At 49.0% G+C, this 22,679-nt stretch overlaps 1 protein-coding gene across 1 annotated transcript in view; it reads right to left on the bottom strand.

Moving 5' to 3' along the window:
* MARF1 (meiosis regulator and mRNA stability factor 1) overlaps positions 1 to 22,679 on the bottom strand; it is a 587,347-nt gene that overhangs the window by 407,130 nt on the left and 157,538 nt on the right. Inside the window, exons 9-13 of the mRNA XM_082261010.1 lie at positions 6,391 to 6,575; positions 5,909 to 6,058; positions 5,619 to 5,799; positions 5,320 to 5,498; positions 4,816 to 4,896 (exon numbers count right to left, since the gene is read on the bottom strand). Coding sequence (XP_082117136.1) covers positions 4,816 to 4,896; positions 5,320 to 5,498; positions 5,619 to 5,799; positions 5,909 to 6,058; positions 6,391 to 6,575 — 776 coding nt within the window. The remainder of the gene's footprint in view (positions 1 to 4,815; positions 4,897 to 5,319; positions 5,499 to 5,618; positions 5,800 to 5,908; positions 6,059 to 6,390; positions 6,576 to 22,679) is intronic.

Below are 22,679 nucleotides of genomic sequence, written 5' to 3'. Positions count from 1 at the left end.
CATATCCCACCCTCAAGGGGTGGTCCCCTCAGTCAATACCCTCCTACTTCCTGCAACCATATCTCAGTTTCAGTAGAATAGCAGTAGAGTATACAACCAAACCCCAAAAGAGGGGCGGGGGCGGCGACTGTCGGAGGACTCAGAGAAAGGAATTTTACAGGTAAGATTTTACAAAAATTCCGTTTTCTCTTACGTTCTCCGACAGTCGCCGCCTCTTCATATTCGTCACATATGGGGACTTCCCAAAGCAGTGCAAACATGAGGGGTGGGAAGCGCATCCGCGCCGAAAGACAACGCAGTCTCCGCATCAAAGAAAGGAACCTTACCAAAAGGAAGGAAACCAGCTGGGCTACAGGAAAAATAATTGCTCAACAGGAGCAACAACCCAGGAAAAGAAATAACCAGGGGATAAAAAAACTTATCCCAACAGCCAGAGGTCCCCAACAAGGGACCCTAGGGAATTGCCGCACTAAGAACCTTGCGGCCAAAGGAAGCATCCGCCGATGCCTGAACATCTACTTTGTAGAATTTTGTGAAAGTGTGCACGGTCGACCAGGTCGCCGCCTTACACACCTGGGCTACAGAAGCCCCATGACGACAGGCCCAAGACGTACTCAGAGAGCTAGTAGAGTGCGCCTTCACAGGCACAGGGGGAACCTTCCCCTGCAAAGCATAGGCCTGTTCAATGGTCTGCCTGATCCATTTGGCGATGGTAGAGGCCGACGCCGCCATGCCCTTCCGAGGACCCTCTGGAAGAACAAACAAAGAGTCCGTCTTTCGAAAGGACTCAGCCGATTTAAGGTAAACCCTTATCGCCCGAACAACATCCAAAGAATGCAGTCTCACCTCCTTTGGATGTTTAGGCTTCGCGCACAGCGAAGGCAAGACAATATCTTCATTAAGATGGAATTCCGAAACTCGCTTCGGAAGAAAAGGAGGATTAGGTCGCAAGACCACCTTATCCTAATGAACAACCAGATACGGAGACTTGCAGGACAAAGCCGCCAGCTCCGACACTCTGCGAGCCGAAGTGATCGCAACCAAAAAGGCGACCTTTTTGGACAACATAGACAACGAGATCTCCCTGATCTGTTCAAAAAGAGCACGTTGTAACACAGATAGAACGAGATTCAAGTCCCAAGGGGGCAGAGGATCCCTCCTAGGAGGAACCAGATGCCGCACTCCCTGAACAAAAGTGCCAACCAAGGAGTTGGAAGCCACGGGACGTTGAAACAGAACGGCCAGCGCAGACACCTGACCCTTTATCGTAGCCAGCGCCAAACGCTGATCGACACCCGTTTGAAGGAAGGACAGCACTCGGGAAACCGAGTACATGCGGGGTGAAAACCCCCTGGACTCACACCAGGCAAAATAGGCCTTCCAAGTACGGTAATAAACCTTCCCCGAGGAAGACTTCCTCGCGTTGATCAAGGTATGAACGACCTCTGGGGAGAGACCCTTCTCCTTCAGGACCTCGGTCTCAACAGCCAGGCCGTCAAAGCCAGCGACTGTAAAGCAGGATGGCATATCGGCCCTTGAGACAGGAGATCGTCTCGAAGAGGCAGACGCCACGGGGCGTCGACCGCCAGATTCACGAGGTCTGCGTACCAGGACCGGCGAGGCCAGTCCGGTGCCACAAGAATCACCGTGCTGCGTTCCGAGTGTAACCTGCGAAGGAACCTGGACAGCAACTGAATCGGTGGAAACGCGTACATCAGCTTGTACTGATGCCACGGGGCCACTAACGCGTCCGACGCGTCTGCCCGAGGGTCGCGCGTCCTTGCCACGAACCTTCTCACCTTGTTGAGACGAGACGCGAACAGGTCCACATCTGGAAGACCCCACTTCGCGCACAACATCTGGAAGACAGCCGGGTGGAGAGACCATTCCCCCTGATCCAGGGTCTGGCGACTCAGATAGTCCGCCTGCCAGTTCTCCACCCCTGGAATGTGAACCGCCGTTATCGCCGGGACATGAGTCTCGGCCCAAGACAGAATGTCGGCCACTTCTCGAGCCGCTCGGGCACTCCTGGTGCCCCCTTGGTGGTTGATGTAGGCCACCGCCGTGGCATTGTCCGTCTGCACCCGAACCGGGCAGCCCTGCAGCCGGTCCGTCCAGCGATGAAGACAGAGATTTATCGCACGCAATTCCAGAATGTTGATCGGAAGGGAGGACTCCCCCTCCGACCAAGTCCCCTGGGCGGACAGAATGCCCAGAACACCACCCCAGCCCGACAGGCTGGCATCCGTGGTGATTACCGTCCACGAGATAGGACGAAACGACTTGCCCCCGGACACCATCGGGGACTGGAGCCACCACAGAAGGTCTCTTCTGGTGCGATGACTCAACAAGATTTGAAGATCCAGAGATTGAGGTCGCCCGTCCCACATGGACAGGATCTCCGCTTGGAGACCCCGCGTGTGAAACTGGGCGAAGGGAATCGCCTCGAAGGCCGAGACCATCAATCCCAGACATCTCATGCACGTCCGCAGAGACGAGTGTGGAACGTCCCTGAGGGACCTGACTTCCTCCTGAAGAGTTCCGAGTTTGTCTTCCGGCAGGAAGACCTTCGCCTGCACCGAGTCCAGGATCATTCCCTGGTAGGGAAGACGAACCGACGGACTCAGTGTCGACTTTGGAAAATTTATCGTCCAACCAAACTCCTGCAGAGTTTGCATCGTGACAGACAGGTCCTTCTCCAGACCCTGGCTGGTCGCAGACCGAACCAGAATGTCGTCCAGATACCCCAGGACAGAAATGCCCTGGGCCCTCAATAATGCCAGAACCGGTGCAAGCACCTTGGTGAAGACCCGCGGAGCCGAGGCGAGACCAAAAGGCAACGCCACGAACTGGTAGTGATCCTCCGCAATGGCGAATCGAAGGTACCTCTGGTGACCCTCGAAGATGGGGATGTGAAGATACGCATCCTTCAAATCGATGGAGGCCATGAATTCCCCCGGAACCAGGGCAGCCACCACCGACCGCAGGGATTCCATGCGGAACTTGCGAACCCGCACAGAGCGGTTCAGAGCCTTCAAGTCCAGAATTGGACGAACCTTGCCCTCCTTCCTGGGCACGGTGAACAGATTGGAATAAAACCCCCGAAATCTGTCCCGATGAGGCACTGGAACCACCACTCCCTGAGCCCTCAGGTCCCGCACCGCCAGGTGCAGGTCCCGTAAACGCTCTGGAGACAGTTGAAGATTTGAGGGAAAAAATCTGCTCTCCGGCCGAGAGAGAAACTCGATCTTGTAACCAGATCGAACGATCTCCTGAACCCATCTGTCCCGCACGCGGGCCAACCAGGGTTGAAGAAAACCGAGCAAGCGTCCCCCCACCCCAAAACTGGGTGAGGGCGCCCCTTCAGGCCGCACCGTTATGGGCTGCGGATCCGGATTGACCGGACTTCGGTTTCCCAGACCAGGGCTTCTTCTGAGAGCTTTGACCTTTGAACGGTTTGCCCTTGTAGTGCGACCGAGGCACGAAAGGACCCCTGAGGGGGCCGAAAATTAGCATGCTTCTTCCCAGAAGCCCCCTTAGCCTTGGGGAAATGGGGCAAGAGAGTGCTCTTACCTCCGGTGATCCCCTTAAATCAACACATCCAAGGACTCCCCAAAAGGGCGAGACCCATCATAAGGCAGATTGGCTAAGGTCTTACGTGAAGATTGGTCCACCGACCACAGTGTCACACAGCTCCCCCCCCCCCCCCTCGCAGCCCACAGCATGCAGCCGAGTGATAGGGAGACAAACCGTGAGAACAGAGGCAGGTTACACAGTCCCAGACTGACACCCCCCCAGACAGACAGGTCCCCACATAGATACACTTACCTCACAATGGCGTGGGGGACCCGCACAGGCGAACAAGCCGCTGCACATGAGGCAGGGAGAGTCGCATACAAGACGCACAGAATGGGGGTTAAGAAACCGCACAGCGTCCAGTGAGGTAGCCACCTCACCAATCATCCCTGCACCGAACAGGGATGGGTCGTTCACTGTGCCAGGAGCGTTACCTGGCTGAACGCTCTATGGCAGGCTGGGAAGCCACTGACCCACGACCTGCGACCAGGGGGATCAGCCCGAGACCCAGCCCGCATGATCCTCTTCATCCGAAGAACTAACTAATGCTGACAAAAAGAACAGCTAAGTAAAGGTAGAGAGAAAACTCAAACAAAAAATCAAAAAAGAAGAAAGAGTCTGGGGCACAAAGCCCCAGCACAGAGAGAGCCAGCCACTCCTGACAAGCTAGACATTGAAACTGAGATATGGTTGCAGGAAGTAGGAGGGTATTGACTGAGGGGACCACCCCTTGAGGGTGGGATATGTTAAAAGCTTTAATGTTAACATATTCTGTTGCCTAGCTACTCCTTCGGAGCAAAGTCTAATACCCATATGTGACGAATATGAAGAGGCGGCGACTGTCGGAGGACGTAAGAGAAAAGGGGTATTTATTTTTCATGGAATTCCGCTTGAAATTACAAATATTTTTAATAAATTTGAAAGCTAGAATTCAGCTTTGTCTGAACAAAGACTCCGAGGGTTTTAACATCTGCCCTGAATTCAGCAGCAGCTGTTGATCAAAAAAAAAAAAAAAAAGTCCTAAACTAGAAAAGCAGGAGACACTCAGCTAAACTGAGCACGCACTAAGGAAGAGGATATAGCCCATTGGGACTGGCTCCTTTGGTATCCATTATGAAAACCCTGAGATGTGTGCCCCCATGAAAAAAATTATTTTGCTAGTAAAATTTTTCAAACGATTACAATTATTTGCGGAGCAGGCCAACCAATGTAGTAAAAGCTATAAAATATAATACATACTTTTTCTCATAGATCTCAGTGAATTTAAATAAAGGTAAGCAGCAAGCTGGGGCATCTTGAAGGATGGAAATGGCTCCAAAGCTGTTTAAGAAACCAGAGAGGGAAAAAAAGTCAATAATAAAAAACACAATGAAAAAGGCATGAAGGTCAAAAAACTCTGTAGGCATGAGCTTTTACTATAGTCTGCAAGTGCCCACACAAAAAATATACAGGTTATTATGACACATCTTCCATATTCTGTATTCAGTCCTTCAGCAATAAGGGGTCCAGGATCTGGTCACTGCTGCACCCCCAACCTCCAGCATCTCTTGTGGTTACACTGTCTCCAAAACATAGCTCTACTCTCAGCATGCCATTATTAGAGCTGAGCTATACATTGCATGACTCATGTGCCATGAAGCATAAGCAGAGAGAAGTCACCAGGTGTCAGCAAAAGGTTTGTTAGAAAGAAATCTTACAGGAGGGTTTAGTCTTACTTCAAAAGAAAGGGCAAATTTAACTCACCTCAGTAAAGAGAGTGATTTATTGGCTGCGCCTGTAGCCAGGGACACTTGAATTCTCTTGCTACCAATTTTGTATCTATGCAGACTGTTAACGGCACAGATCGCTTCCTGAAGGTTTTCCATCTGAACTGTGGCTTTCAGCTGATAATCGGTATGAGGACTGAGCTCAAGATGATTTATCTATTCCAAACAAAATGGGGGGAAAAAAAAAAAAAAAAGTTTAACTCCTAATCAAGAGTCTGCTCTTACACAAAACAGATAAACCAAGGCACACACAAACTCTGCAGCACACAAACACACCTTTCCATATCTGGAAAATATGTCACGCAGCGTCTGGAGAAGCTCCTTTCTAGACCTCCTATAATCTAGATTTCCAATGTGTATATCAGCACCATTTGCAAACGGATCAACAGATGAATCTGTGGCATCAGTCTCATTTGAAGTCACAGGTGAAGGATTAGAAAGGTTTGGGGACAAACTTCTTTAGAGGAAATAAAAAAAAAAAAAAAAAAAAATCAAATCACAGGAAAGGGATTTTTTTCCCCTCCTTTTTAACAAAAAAAAAATAAATAATAATCAGTAGGTCTTACCTGGAAGACCAGCCAGATTGAGGAACAGGACTAAACTGCCTAGTATCAGAAAGTTTACTGAAAGCTGACGGATTACTAATTTGAAAAGTTTCCTCCTTTTTACTACTTTCCACAGAAAAAGAAAGACTTCCATTGATAGAACCCTGCCACCTAGAAAAGACGGAATAAAATATTGATTTAGTGGACTAAAATCATGCATCAATTAAACCTAACATAAAAAAAAAAATACAAAAAAAAAAAAAAAAAAAACACACACTTCATTGGATATATCATCAAGTCTGGATACGTTTTTCAGGCTGAGGTTTAGTCCCACAGGTAATGACCCAAAAAAAAAAAAATATATACCACTAAATAAACCACAAGGACAACACTTTATTGCTTTTCAAGTCTAATCATAAAAAAAAAAAAAAAAAGGAATGAAAACCCAAGAAACCTTACAAAGCAGAGAGGCCTAAACCAGATTTTAATACACTTAAACATACTTTTTTCCACTGATACACACATCTTCTAGTCCAGCACTTTTTGTGGTAACCAACACGTGCCTAGAAACAGAAGTGTTGCTAGAACATGCTGTTGAGTTTAACCTATCTCCATTTTTCTTTTTGTCTTTGTCTTCTGGGTATTGATTCAGCTTGGTAGAAGCTTTGGATTGTAATTGGCACAGCTCCTGTGAAAAAGAGGAAGTAGTAGTTAAACAATTTGGCCTTTAAACATTCAAAAAATATAGCACAAACTGAGTTAAAGAAGATTATTGTTAAAAAAATACATAACATAAATCAAAAAAGATCATGATGCAGGATTACCAAACCAACGTGCATCTGGAAAATAATCACAGCGCTTCACTTGTTTCACATTTTGATTTGTTACAGCCTTATTCTAAAATGAAGTCAATTCCCTATTTTCCTCAAAGTTCTACAAACCTTACCCCATAATAACAACGTAAAATACGTTTTTGCAAAGATTTCAAACATTTATAAAAAAAAAAAATAATAATAAAAACTACAACCTGTACACGAGTATTTATAGCCTTAACGCAATACTTTAAGCACCTTTGGCTCCAACTAAAGCTGGCCATACACTAGACGAAAAATCGTTCAAACTCATTTTTGAAAAACGAAAAATCCGCCGTGAGAGCAGACAATTGTGCCATCATGTAATGACCAAATTTCAAACGATAAATCGTTCAATGGACATAAATGTGTTTTCGTTCATTTTATCACATATGCCTAGTGCAAACAGTTCGGGCGAGAAACACATTAAGCTTTCCATTTATCGTTCATTCGGCAGAATTTTCCAAACTGTTCCTTCGAATTTTTCGGCTCTGAAAAGTTTAAACCGATTTTCTATTTGTGCCCATTAACTCGTCGAAAAATGAACGAACGAATCAAATGACAGATTTTCTAACTATTTTTCGGCTAGTGTATGGCCAGCATAAGGCCTAAAGTCTGAGTATGACGCTACAAGCTTGACGCACCAATTTTTGGACAGTTTCTCCCATTCTTTGCAGGACCTGTCAAGCACAAACAGGTTGGATGGGGAGCGTCAGTGCACAGCCATTTTCAGACATCTCCAGAGATGTTCAATCGGGTTCAAGTTTGGGCTCTGGCTGGGCCACTCAGGGACATTGTCAGAGTTGTCCCCTAGACACTACTTTATCTTGGCTGTGTGCTTCGGGTCACTGTCCTGTTGGAAGATGAAACTTCGTCTAAGGTCCAGAACGCTCTGGAGCAGGATTTCATTAAGGATGTCTCTGTACATTGCAGCATTCATCTTTCCCTCGATCCTGGCCAGTCTCTGAGGTCCTGCCGCTGAAAAACATCCCCACAGCCTGATGCTGCCACCACCATGTTTTAATGTAGGGATGGTATTGGCCAGGTGATGAGTGGTGCCTGGTTTCCTCCAGACATGACGCTTGCCTTTGAGAGCAAAGAGTTCAATCTGTTTTACCAGAACAAAGAATTTTGTTTCCCATGGTCAGAGTCCTTCAGGTGCCTTTTGGCGAAATTCAGGTGAGCTGTTATGTGCCTTTTACTGAGTGGCTTCCATCTGGCCACAATACCATACAGGCTAGATTGGAGGTGTGCTGCAGAAACGGTTCTTCTGGAAGCTTCTACTCCCTCCGCAAAGAAATGTTGGCGTTCTGTCAAAGTGACCATAACGTTTCTGTTCACCTCCCTAAGGCCCTTCTCCACAATCACTCAGTTTGGCCGGGTGGCCTGCTCTAGGAAGAGTCTTAGGGGTTCCAAGCCGCTGCCATTTATGGATGATGGAGGCCACTGTGCTCATAGGGACCTTCAATGCAGCAGAGATTTTTTTCTTTCCCCTTCCTGAGATCTGTGCCTCGATAAAATCCTGTCTCAGTGGTCTACATACAATTACTTGGAGTTCACGGCTTGGTTTGTGCTCTGACAGTCACTGTTACTGTGGGGCCCCTATATAGACAAGTTTGTGCCTTTTCAAATCATGTCCAATCAACTGAATTTACCACAGTTGGACTCCATTCAAAATTGTAAAAACAAAGGATGATCAGTTAAAACAGAATGCAATGGAGCTCAATTTTGAGTGTAATGGCAAAGGCTGTGTATATGTAGCACCCTCCAATGTAGGTGCTAGGTAAAGTATAGTGGGCCTTGTCTGATTATCAGCAGGGCCATGTTTTCAGTTAAGCTGGAATGTGTTCCCAGGTGTGCTGGGGAGTCTCCCCACTGAATCCCAATGAGGGCTCTCATTGGGCAGTGGAGGTAACCTGACCAATAGCACACCAGGGCTTGTATCCATCCTGGAAAGGAAAATTCTGCCTCACAGCATTCTGGGAGGGGATACAAGTCTGTGGGGAGCATATGACCAATTGTCTTTGGTGGGAAGCAGAGTCCCAGGAGAGAGGGTAAAGCTGTCTCTCCTCCTGTCAGGAAGAATCGGGTGTCCCAGGCGGCTGGCCTAAGTGAACACAGGGCTGAGATGAGCTGCAGTGAGGATCCAGGTGTGCTGAGGACCAGCGGAACGTTGGGGTTTAGTTTCAGGAAAGCATTCTGAGTCGTAAGTACTGAAAACTACCCCTGAGTGTCTGCCTAGCAGAGGGGACTCCACAGAAAGTAAGAGGGATCCAGGAGCTAGCTAGCTGATGCAGGATTATGGTAAAGGGGGTGCCAGTGATAACCCTGAAGAGTAAAGGGGGGGCCAGCAGTTGGACCCTGAAGTGTAAAGTGTTGCTGCAGCATTGCAGGTAGCTACCTCAGTCAGTGAAGACTACAGGGAGCAGTAAAAAGGACCTTTGAGCTGTGAGGAAATATCAGAAGTCAAGTTTCAAGTGACAGACAGCAAGTCAGATTCACAAGCGTCAGTAACCGTTGGTAGGCATTTTTCTCAAGTGTCCCATTCTTTTACCTAGGTGAGCCATGGACGGGCCATTGAGATCACATGATGCCTTCCATACATACTCGTTTGCGAGTATATTGGTGTTTATTGCCATGTTGTATTAAAGCCTTCCTACTGCACTTAAGAGTGGCGCCTGTTTTTTCTCTACAGTAATCTGAGGAAGAAACACCCTGGCCGACTGAGTCAAGCATCAGACCCAAGTTGTCCAGCTTGGAGGATGGAGTCAATGCCGTTTTCTGAAAATTGAGTGTCCATCCGAACTCCTGTAGAGTTTGCACAGTAATATCCAAGTCAGCGAAGAGAGCGGAGAAAGACTCCGCACGCAGAAGCAGATCATCCAGGTAACCCAGTACTGTGATCCCTTTCTGCCGTATCAAGGCCAGAACTGGGGCCAAAACCTTTGTGAGCACCAAAAGAGCTGAGGCGAGACCAAAAGGTAACGCCACAAATTGATAGTGCTCCTCACCCATGGCAAAATTCAGAAAACCCAGATGACCAACATATATTGGAATATGAAGGTAAGCGTCCTTGAGATCGATAGCAAGAAGACCTCCTTGATCAAGGAAAGCTACTGCAGCGCGGATGAAGTCCATCCAAAATTTCTGAACCCGCATGGTGGTTCAGAGCCTTGAGATCCAAGATCAGACCAACCTTGCCTTCCTCCCTGGGAACTGTAAACAGATTAGAATAAAAACCTTGAAAACGTTCCGACTCTGGAACCAGCACAATGACTCCTTGTGCAAACAGGTCCTTCACTGCCCGGTAGAGTCCCTGTAGCCGATTGTGAGACAGGCACACGTTGGAAGGAGAGAACCTAGCCAATGGCAAGGACCGAGACTCAATCTTGTAACCAAAGCAACTCGTGGACCCATCTGTCCTGATTGAGCAAGGTCCACGGATCCGGAAAAAGGTAAAGAAGTCCCCCCACCCCAGATGCGGTTGAGGGCACCCCTTCAGGTTGGGGAAGGCTTGTCTGATGTCTTAATGATCTCTTAATGATCTCTTCCATATAGAGGCACCGAACAATCGGTCACCTACAAAATGGCAGATCCGTCAGCACCTTTTCGGAAGCCTGGTTGGCCGACCAGTACTTCAACCATATCATGCGCCAAAGAATCAAGGCCGTCACAGAAACCCTGCCGGCCAAGGGGGACCACAACCAAAGATGCATCGCAAATGTACTGTAACCCCTGGATCAACTGATCTGCCATTCAGTAGGGTTTTGATACCCTTTCAGATCCTGGCGTAAAACCTTTGCCTATCCTGTTAAGGTCTGGGATACCAAGGTGATAGCAAACACCAGCCTCAACATTGAAACAGCCATGGTGAAAAGATACCGGACCAGAGCCTCAGCTCTCTTGTCCACGAGATCCTTAAAGGATGAAGAGTCATCCATTGGCAAAAGCATAGCCTTATTTAACCTGGAAACCTGAGAGTCCACCGACGGTGGAACCGCAAGTTTCTTCAGGAGAGACTCCTCAAAGGGATATCTCCTAGCTAAGCGCTTAGGTATTCGAACCATGCATTTGGGGGAACCTCACTGACAAGTGACAAACTCGTCAAAATTGGCTGGAAAGGGGAACACCTTAGTCACCTTGGAAGATGTGCGGGTGCCAAACTGCACCGGCGTCGCCGACTCAGCATTAGCCGAGTCCTCCAATGTTAAAAGTTACCCACACTGACACAATTAGGGCCTCCACCAACGCTTTTTCGTGTGCGACTGCAGAGGAGGACGACTTAATGTTAGAACACTCAGCGTGCGTGGATGCAGACCCAGTGGGCCGACTCTCGTCTGTGGTGACCAAATCCACCTCAGACCCTGAGTAAGCAGAGGATACAGGTATAAGCGGGGGGCGCTTCTTGCTAGGCCTCCTTTTCAGGGCCATATCTACCTTGGAGGATACAGGAGGGGGCCTGCCATCAACAGGGAGGGTCTGCGACCACCCCAGCAATTCCAAAATAAAGGAGGGGGGACACTACTCACCACACCAAGGCACCAGGCAGAAGCTGCTCCCAGCAGTCCACCGCACCATCTTGGAATGGGGGTGCTGCGGCCTGATGTATGCTGCGACTCTGATCATTAACAGGGCCATGCAACCTAGCGAGGTGTTTAACTCGCCAGCCAGCCCTCGTCCAGTGGGGCTATGTCGCCGCCAACCTAATGCAGAGATAATAGTTGGGTTGCGATCGCAGTCCAGACTGGGTAGACCATAAGGATCTAGGGTATCCAGTGCGTCGCCCACTCCGGCTGTTGATTGTAGTTCACACAGGAACAGGATGATTGTAGTTAACATAGGACCAAAAAGAAAAACATTTACACAAAAAAGGAAAGGATGCCAGGACCGCAGATCCCAGCAGAGAGCCAGGTCCTGACTAAGCGGAAAAAAAAAAAAAACTCAAGTCCTATAGCAGGAAGTGATGGTATACCCTCAGGGACTGCCTCAGGGACTTAACTAAAAACGTTTCCGCCTAGTCCTACTCCTAAAGAGAGCAGCATAAGCCCAATGGTCTAGAAGACATGGAGCTGGGTGTCAGTAAATGAAAGAGAAACGATGAATTTAATCCAGTTTGAAATTTAGAAATGTGGAAAAAGTGAAGTGCCGTTAATACTTTCCGGACACACTGTATAATGAGCAAAAATTAGCAGACTTCTTGAAGGTCTGCTGCTACCAGTGAGCATTGGGTAATTTATACTTACTCTCAAAATGTCCACTCACCTGCTTGCATTGGCAAGTGGAAATAAGCTGAGGGTGAGTGTGGACAGGGCTGAGGGTAATGAGCGCCGCCACACTTTGCAGACTGCTTAATGTATAGTCAGTCCCCCCCACCCTGGCTCGCAGTGTGGGAATTTTCAATGAGTACTGTACAGCTGCCTGGGGCAGCCACTCTCCACCTCCCTCCTGCATGTTTCCTCAGCAAGGCAGTCCCAAGTGGGCAGGGCTCAAACCCTCCCGGCCTGCCCTTCCTCAGTGTCCTCTGACCCTTAGCGTGCACCAATGTCTGACCCATGGCCGCTAGACACAGATGTTAATGACAGTGTGCTGGGATTGGATTGGAAGCAGTACATGTGCTGGAGCGGAGGTGGTTGGAGGCGTTGACATGTGGGATGGAACGAAGGGAGTTTGGATTGAAAATACAGATGTGCTGGACTGTGGGTGCAAACGTTAAAAGTAGTAAATATTTTTGTAACTTAATTCTGCATAAAAACATTCAATGGTGTCATTTCACGGGATAATTTATAAGTACGTGTTTAGGGGCAGAATTAGGAGTGGGGCATAGTAGGTGTTCGGTAGGGCAACTGGTAGTGAGTAACTCTTAAGACCTTGCTAGTAGCTCAGGACCTAAAATTAAGCCCTGGTTTACATCATTAAAAACCCCAATATTATGAGATTTATACCCTTCTATGAAAAATATTTTGTATTCCCTGTATAATCCTTCCTCTGGAATATACAGTTAAAGTTATAGAGGTTTGGAAAAAAAAAAAAAAACACATCTCTTGGGGGGTTAGAGCTCTAGGCCAGCATTAGTATAACCACTCCCATGACAAGTGGGATTTTACATACAGTACAAAAGTTCTTTACTGTCCATTGAACCACAGAATGCTTGAATTTGGAGATCCAAAAGCATTCCAAATGAAGGGCTATACATGCACCCCAACAAGAACAAGGGACTGCAAACAGCTGGCATCGGTGGAGGCTAAAACATCCATCTGGGAAAATACAACAGAAGACTTTGTGGCAGCCTTACAAACCTAGGAATCAGATATCTTATGCCAAAATGCCCAAGAAAGGCTCAAAAGCAAATGGAGAAGCTTTAACATAAGGGTGAAGATCTAGATCTAACATGAACCAAACACTGAACTGGTAAACTTGTGACAGGCACAAGAACGTTTAGACTATCGTGGTAAAAGGGAGGCAGTATCAAAAGCAATGAACGAAATAAAAATCCCATGGATGGAGAGGCTATTTGACAGAGGAAGCCACATGGGTGACCCATTGAACACAAGTGTCTATGATTGGTACTCCCTGATTGTGGCCATACTCCAAAGCCCCGACACTTAACTGTATACAAATATTAGGAGCTCCCTCAACACAATCAGTTCAAGGCTGAAGTGAAAACCCAATAAGACCCTAGTTTCAAGATCTGATTGGAAATCAGGAGTTGCTCTGACAAGGAAGCCCCCTACAATGCCCCAGTGCCCAGAACTCCTCCCTAGCCTAACAGATGTTGGAATCTATGGTAAGCATGGTCCAGAATTATGAAAAGAATGACTTGCCCAAGTCAGCTGGGACCCAAAGCCACTAAAAACAGACTGTCTTTTTGGCCCAGACAATGGGCCCATCTTGAGACCGAGGCAATTTATCCTACATCTACAATATGTTATGCTGTGTGTGTAGTTTCCTGGACTTGAAGCAAAAACACTGGTTCCAGGGAAGCCAACATTACACCCAAAAGATTCATACAAACAGAGTCTGTCTGCTACGGGACTAAAAGGAACAAACCTGAAACTTGAGGGCCATACACACGCTGAATATTGGACCGTTTTGGCTGGCTCAACATTTGACCAGAGTGTACAGCAGCCAGCCAAACGCCTGGCTTCTGTCAAAGAGGCGTGACCAAAAAAGGTCTGCCGATCAGCATTCGATCAGAGATCTCTGCCAGAGATCACTTACTGCAGGGTGTTCTGGCAGGAGGTGCCTTTACCTCAGTGAGGGAGATCACTGTACTAACAGATTGTTAGTACAAGATCTACTCCCAAACTTTTTTTTTCCATTCAGCCCACTGGGTTGAAAAGAAAAAAAAAAAAAACCTGATAGTGTGTACCAGGCTTTAACCACTTCAGCCTCCGAGGATTTGGCTGCTCAAAGACCAGGCCCCTTTTTTCAACTTGGCACTGGGTAACTTCTTTCCCCCACAGAGCTTTCTTTTGGCGGCATTTGATCACCTCTGCGCTTTTTATATTTGCAATATTAATAAAACAAGAGCGAACATTTTGAGAAAAAAATTACATTTTCAACTTTGCCTTTTAAAAAATATCCAATATACTCAATTTATGTCATATATTTTGGCCAAAATGTATTTAGCTACATGTCTTTGACAAAAAAAAAAATCTCAATGAGCGTATTTTTATTGGTTTGCGCAAAAGTTATAGCATCTACAAACTATGGTGTAAATACTGGAATTTATGCAGCTTTTACCTTCTGACTGCCTATCCTCATTTCATGAAGTGCTAAAATGGCAGGGAAGTACAAAAACCCACCAAATTACCACTTTTTGGAAAGTAGACATCCTAAGAAATGTCCTGAGAGACATGTTGAGCTCAATGAATATTTCATTTTTCTGTCACAGGTGTTTGAAAAATGACTAAAAGTTTTTTGTTTTTTTGTTTTTTTACACAAAGTTGTCATTGAAATGATATATTACGGGGCGTGTCCTGAACATGGCGGCGCGAGGACGCACATTGCTGGAGCACCAGCTACCTCACCCTGTCCAACGTTTTTCTGCCACAATTTGCCTCGGAATGATCACCGGTCGCAGGAGGGGACCTAGGAAATCTCTACGCACCTCACCTGGAGCGGATATCCACCGGTATTTCCCTGGGACCCGCTCTTCCTCAACCCGCGCCGGTCGACTCCAGCCACGTGTGGCCTCTACGGCATCTATGGCCTCTGCTCCAACATCACAAACTGCCCCGCTTCTCTTCCAACTTGGGTCGCAATCCCCGTCCTCTGCAAGCTCCACAAATAACTCCCTTACCGCACCTGCTCCTACTGGGGACACGGGGGACTTGCGGGCATTGATTCAGGCCCTGCCCACAAAGTAGGACTTTGAGGCCTTGGCCTTGCGTTTGGAGGAAGCCCACGCCAAGGACATTCAAGCGGTCCGTTCTGACGTCCACAACCTTACGGACAGGGCGGCTGTTGGAGAATCATCAGTGTCCTCTCTTGCGGCGAGGATTTCTCAACTGGAGGCTGTCCAAACCACGCTATCCACGTAGGAGAACTGCAGCTGCACTTGGAAGAGATGAAGGACCGCAGCCGCTGGAACAACTTGCGGCTGCGGGGGCTGCCGGAGGCCACGGGCCAGGAGTCGCTTCAGCACACTGTCCGGGCCATTTGTCAGCGCCTGGCCCCGGATATCCCGCCCGCCTCCCTGGAGTTTGACCGGGTGCACAGGGCTCTGGGGCCCCGGTCCTCTGATGCCACACGATGTCATCTGCCAGCTACACCGCTACAGGCCTGGGATGTGGACTTTGACGGGGCTAACATACGGATCTTACCCGACCTGTCGCGGGCCACGCTTCAGAAAAGAGCACTGATGCGCCCCCCTCTTGGAGCGGATCCGACAATTGGGCTGTACTCATCAGTGGGGGTTTCCCATATCCCTCACAGTCCGGAAAGGCTCCTTTTCGTTTTCTGTCCATCATTCGGATGATCTGCCTAAAGGGGGACCTCTACGCCTTTCTGGATATGTAACTGATGGTGGTCCCCAACTGGCTACTGCACCTTCCGAGTCCGAACCGCAGACCATAGTCAACCTCCGGCAGAGACAGGCATTCCCCCTCGCACCCTCACGGAACCGGCGACGTCGGTGAGAGTGGATTGAGGTCTCCCTTCGACTACCCCCTGAGCCCGGCTGCCAGATAAGTATATCGTTTTCTTTGCACCTCCACCTTCTTATTTGCCCCATGGCTCCCATTTATTGACACCGGCCTCTTGCTCTTCCCCCAGTTGAGGTGGGTCTCCCGGTCCTCCCCAATGTACCATGCCCTGGGCTGCTGAACTGGACAATCGGCTGCTGTGTTTGATGTTGCCTTGGACTTTCGCTCCCCACAGTACCCTCTATAGACAGTACAGAGACTGATGCCCTCCCCAGCCCTCTGATTGTCCCGCAGTGACCCCCTGGGGACGTTTGTGGACCCGCCATACCCTTTACACTCCTGCCCACACTCAAGGAGTCCGTAGACCTTCCATTTTTGCCCGGTGCAGACTCTAAAGTATCCTGGACGATAGCCCTGTCGCCCCCCCTCTTTTCTGTGGAACTGCTTTCTTGGAGTTCTGAGGATCCCCCGGACTTTTACTTTTATTTTTTTTTATTTTTCTTCTCTTCTATTTTTTTTTTGGACTTCCTTATATGTTGGAGGGTTCTGACCCCCCACGTTACGTTGCTCGATCTAATGCATTACAGGTCTTAGTCTTCACAGTATGTTGGATGCCTCTTCTATGTAGACATGTTGGGGGGGGTGGGATGCTGCTCCTCCCACATCTTTGGCAAGCTCGGTCTTCTCAGAGGGGGATGGTCGGCGCGGGGATGATAGAGTTGATAGCATGATGAGTCTTTGCTCCCTGGAGTCCTGTTCCCCACAGCGACACCAACCGGCTGGGGGTTGGAGGGATGGGTCCGCGGTCGCGACCGCAATGCTGTGCAGGGTGCCCGGAGATGGATGGGGTCATGCCCTGTCCCTGGGGGGGGGGGGGGGGGGAGGAGAGTCCTGGCTGAACAGGTGCCTTCTATGGTACTCCCGGGGGGATGGCTCCGGAGGAGAGTGGGGAGCCGTGGTCTGGCGGGTACTGGCTGCAGATCCCCGTGGACTGGCGGTGGCCCTGCCCTCTGGAAGGAGCGGGGGAGGGGTGGCTGAGAATTTGTCAACTGGAGGGAGTTATCTGTGTGGGGCCCGCTGTATTTACGTATGTGTACTTCTCAAGGTGAGGGCTCACTCGAGGGTGCTGATCCCTGGAGGCCGCGGGGGCAGGGGATTGTCCCTTTAGTAAGGGCAGGTGGGTGATAATGCCGTGGTTGATACTGCATCTCTTTTAAGGCTCGGAGGGGAACGGCACGGTGCCTCCGGACTGGGTACCTGCATTGTTGTGGATGCCTCTCTCCTCTCATGGGTTTTCGACCGGTGGGAGAATAGCGGCTCCAGTCTTTAGGGCTCATTTAATTTTATTTTATCTCATTTTGTTTTGTTAAATAATTGGCATTCCATTTTTTTTTTACTCCCATCTTAGGACGGGTTGGGCTCTGACCGTGTAGCTTGCCCACCCCTATATAGTCTCCAGCTTCAGGCCTTCGTCCCCCACTAAGCCTACGCCCCGCTGTCGAGTTCTACCTCCATTGGAGAGTGGACCCCGGGGTGTCTTACTTCTGGTTCTCTTAGCTTTTTTCCCCGTCTACTTACCTTTGCTAACCCTAGTCCCTCTGCTCAGGTGTCTGAGTCTCTCCCCCTCCCCCTTTCCTTCTCCCCTTCCCAGCACCTTCCCTTCCCCCCTCTCTCCTCTTGCATCCCTTCCCCTGTCCTCCTCCCCCGATCCCCCCTACCCTGCTCCCCTTCTCTTCCTCCTCATGGATCCCGTGCGGGTGACCTCTCTCAATGCCAGGGGGCTCAATGTGCCGGGGAAGAGACGCATGCTGCTTGGCGAGCTGCGCAGTCTCCATGCAGACGTCACTTTCATTCAAGAAACTCACTTAAAGAGGGGGGGGGGTTTCCCCTCCAGAATCGGTTCTACCCGTGTGTGTACCATGCCGCCAACTCTGAATCCAAATCCAGGGGGGTATCTTAATCTTGAGTTGTCTTCCATGGACACTCCTGGACCGCAGGACGGACCCAAGGAGCAGATTCTTGTTTCTTAAGGGCCGCCTGGGAGAGGTGAAGGTTACCCTCGCCTCAGTATATGCCCCTAATGTAAACCAGGAGGTTTTTCTCCGGAAATCCCTGTCATCTTTGCTGAATTTTGCGGAGGGCAAACTCCTCTTGGGTGGTGATTTCAACCTCCCGCTTGGTATACGGCGCCAAGTTCAGGCCCTGTTGCCTGACATGCAGCTTGTCAATGCATGGCATATCCTGCATGCGGGAGAACGGGATTACACGTACTTCTCCACCCCCCATAAGGCATATTCTCGGATTGACCTTTTTTTGATTCCCCACCGCTTCCTCCAAACAGGTGGTGGACATAGAAATCGGCGCCATCACCTGGTCAGATCATGCACCAGTAACTTTAACGGTCAACCTTAGTGGGACTCCCCGGGACTCTGATTGGCACTGGCGGCTGAATGAGAGTCTCCTTCAGGACCCCGAGGTCCTAGCTGATGTCACAAGGCATCTACAGACGTACTTTCAATTGAACACCACTCGGGATAGCGACCCGGGAGTGATTTGGGAAGCTCACAAATGCGTGATAAGAGGTGTTCTCATTAGTCATGGGGCTCGCATTAAAAGAGAGGGAGGCTCGGCTAAAAGTACTGCTAGCAGAGGTGGTGTCCCTGGAGGGACATCACAAATAGGGTCCGGACCGGGAAACCGGTTTGAAGTTGGCCAGTCTTGGGCGCAGATTGCAGATCTGCTGCGCTACCGGGCCAAGGCAGCATTGCAACGGTGTAAGCGGTTCTCGTACAAGGTCGGGCGACAAATGTGGGAAGCTGCTGGCTCGCTCCCTACGAGATCAGCGGATGGCGTCATATGTCCCCTATTTACTGGATGCCGGAGGGTCCAAGGTCCACCTTCCCAAGGACATTTCACTGTGCTTTGGCACCTTCTACTCTCGTTTGTATGGTCTACCCCAACAGACCCACCTGACAACCACGTCATCCTACCTGGACTGTGTAAATATACTGCGCATCTCGTCGCTGGACTCTCCCTTTACTCTGGAGGAACTGGGGGCGATCATCACCTCTGCGAAGAGGGGAAAGGCACCCGGACCGGACGGTTTTACGGTGTCATAAACCAAACGCTCCTAGCTGTCCTCGCTCCCCCTTGCTACAACTCTAACACGGTTGGTGTTTCTTCCTTTCGGGAGGAAACCCTGGGTGCCCACATCTCTGTAATACCCAAGGTAGGGAAGGACCCCTCGGTTTGCGGCAGTTACTGCCCGATCTCGTTACTCAATGCAGATCTAAAATTCTTTACCAAACTTCTGGCCCTTCGCCTTCAATCGCACCTCCCTGACCTGATACATTTAGATCAGGTGGGGTTTGTCCCCACGCGGGAAGCTAGGGGCAACACAATCAAGGTCATCAATATCATACACCAAGTCCGACGCTCTTGATACCCCAACCATTTTCTTGAGCACTGACGCGGAAAAAGCCAGTTCGATAAAGTCAGCTGGCCCTACATGTTCGAAACCCTCCGTCGCTTTGGACTGGGCCACCAGATGATGTCATGGATGCAGAGTGTCTACACCAATCCCGATGCTAGGGTGAAAGCAAATGGGGTCCTTTCGGACCCAATCCGTATCTGTAATGGAACACGCCAGGGATACCCCTTGTTGCCACTACTCTTCGCCCTTTCTTTAGAACCCTTCTTGGCCAAGGTCCGATAGAACGAGGACATCTCGGGACTCCCGGTAGGGACGGCCACGTATAAGGTCTCAGCGTACGCCGATGACCTCCTTTTCTCCCTCTCCCAACCCTTGATTTCCCTACCGTGTCTTTTGAAAGAATTTGAGATATTTGGCTCCGTCTCCAACCTCATAATCAACTTTACCAAATCGGAAATTATGGGTGTGGCCTTATCGCAGGCTTTACAGGACCTTTTGACTCACAACTTCCCCTTTAGGTGGGCGCCTGTGGGACTTAAATACATGGGCACATTGATTTTGTCGGATCCTGCGGAGTTGTTCCGTTTGAACTTTGCCCCTCTCCTCGCGACAATCCGCACCTTGCTTATGAAGTGATCCGTGGGACTCCACTCATGGTTCGGTCAGTGCAACATCCTAAAGATGTCGATTCTCCCCAAGCTCTTATTCTTGTTTCAGACACTCCCGATCTCTATCCCGGCGGCCTTCTTTACCAACTTTAGGCTGGGCAAAGACCGCGACTGGCCCGCCGCCTACTCCTGCTACCCAAACCGTACAGAGGGGTGGCGCTACCGAATCCCAGACGTTACTATCAAGCGGCCATGCTAACATGGTGGATAGACTGGGCACGACACGCACACCTGAAGCTTTGTGTCACTTCGGAATGCTCCTTAGTCTCTATACACCTCACGAGAGCCCCCCTGAAACCTCGCGACATCCCTGTTGAGGTTAGGCGACACCCAACAATAGGGCAGACGATTAGATTGTGCTCCTCGGTTGTCTCTGGGAGGGGTCTCTCAGAGGGTCGCGGCCTGCTCTATTCGATTAGGGGGGAACCCGGATTACCCCCCTGGTTGCGTGAAAGACAGATTTGGCGAGCTGCTTCGGGAGGGCACCTTTCAGGTATCACACTTTACCTCGGGTGGTGAGTGACCGTCTCTCTCCCAACTGACTTCCCAGAGCGGAGCATTTCGCCTATCCAGGTGGCAGGCATTACAACTCCTTCACTTTCTCCGTGAACTGGGTCTCCCCTCACTCTTTACGAGAGACCTGTCGCTTTTTGAACACTTCCTGGTAACCTAAGGCCACATGCCCCATGCACTCTCTGTTTTACGCACTTATCTCCCAGCTGCCTGAGGAATTTGTCCTACCAGGTATTCTCAAGTGGGAAGGGGGAACGTAATCTGACGTTCTCCGAACCCCAAAGACGTAACATCATCCGATTCTCCCTTAAATATTCCATATGCACACAAATCCAGGAATCCAACTACAAAATCCTCACTCACTGGTATTACTCCCCAGCCAGGCTCAGATATATTTTCCCCAGAGACGTCCGACAGGTGTTGGAGGTGCCAGCAGGATAGGGGTACTTTATCCCACATATTCTGGAGTTGTCCCAAACTTAAAGATTTCTGGACTTGAGTACGTCGCATTTCTCAATTGATGACTGAAAGATACATCCCAGATGACCCAGCTTTTTTCTTGCTTCATTACTCTGGCATGGCTCCGAAACGATACAAACATTCCGTACTGCGGCATCATCATGTATTAGCCTTTGCTGGAAGAGCGAGACCCCTCCGACGACTGCCCTCTGGCTGCAGAGGGTGAAATGGATTAACGACTTGGAGGACCTGGTACTTACCGCACAAGGTAGAAGAGCAATACTCTAAAACATGGGCTTGCTGGAATGCATTTATACTCTCCGATAAGGGACGGGCTTTGAGTGTTCCCTCCCGCAGTCTGTGGCCTGACTGGTACTGGGGTCACCCGCACGGGATGAACATACGCACAACCCCCCGTCACCACAGCTCCCTGCCCCTTCCCCCAACTCTTCTGGCCTTTCCCATGCCTATACCACACCCAGCGTTAGCCTTCCGCCTTTTTCCCTCCTTTTCCTGATATCCTTCTTCCCCATGTTCCAGTTCAGTATTCCCCTCTCTCCCCCCCCCCTTTTTCCTTTGTTTCTCTACTCAATGTATGGACCGCAGGGTTCAGGTTTTATATGTATATTCTTCCCTAATATACCGAACCCACAAACCACACTGACCGTAGCTGTCATCCGATACAATACTTAACATGTTGATTCCTATTTCAGTTATCTGCCTTATGAATGCTATGTATACATGTGAGAGGATTCCTTGCTTATTCTTTTATTGAGACTAAAGGCCCGTACACACGTACCGATTGTTGGCCGTGAATTTTCGGCCGCCGTCCGATCGGCCGATTATGGGCTTGTTAGTATGATACTTCCGACAACAGACTGCGACTTTTCGGCCAAACAAAATCTGGTGTGCAGGCTATACATTTTTTGTTGGCCGTCAGCAGAACGGCCGATTGTTCCTCAGTCAGTACAGATTTCGGCCGACAAAAATCAGATGATCAGGACTGGGCATGCTCAGTGAAGAAAAAACACACGAAAAGTAGACCAGAACATGACATCACTTCTGCAGTTGGTTGTTGGCCGACAAAATTCGTGTGCAGTCTAGAGCACATTTCAACCGACACAACAAGAACACTGGACAAAAGACGGCCGATCGGTCGGCCTCAATCGCTGCGTGTGTACGGGGCTTTAGTCTCTTGCACTTTCTAGTGCTTATGTTTGCTGATTTTTCGATTGTGTGTCGATGCACTTTGTATCCTTTCTATGTTTTAATAAAGAAATTAAATTTTAAAAAAGAAATGATATATTGCTCACGCATGCCATGGTTATATGTGTAATTACACCCCAAAATATATTCAGCTGCTTCTCCTGAGTAAAGGGATACCACATATGTGAGACTTTTTGGGAACCTAGCTGTGTACGGGCCCCCGAAAACCAATCACCACCTTCAGAATTTCAAAGGTTGTATTTTTCATTGCATTTTCTCACTACCTATCACGGTTTAGGAGGCCCTGAAATGTTAAGATATCACAAAACCCCCCCAATTGACCCCATTTTGGAAAGTAGACACACCAAGCTATTTGCTGAGAGGCATGGTAAGTCCATGGAAAATTTTATATTTTGCCACAAGTTTCGGGAAAATGACTTTTTTTTTTTTTTTAATTTTTTTTTTTTAACACAAAATTGTCACTAAAAGATAAATTGATCACATATGCCATGGGTA

Source organism: Pelophylax lessonae (genome assembly GCF_965119305.1).
Source record: "Pelophylax lessonae genome assembly, chromosome: 6".
Taxonomy (NCBI): Eukaryota; Metazoa; Chordata; class Amphibia; order Anura; family Ranidae; genus Pelophylax; species Pelophylax lessonae.
This window is presented reverse-complemented; position numbering and strand designations above follow the sequence as displayed.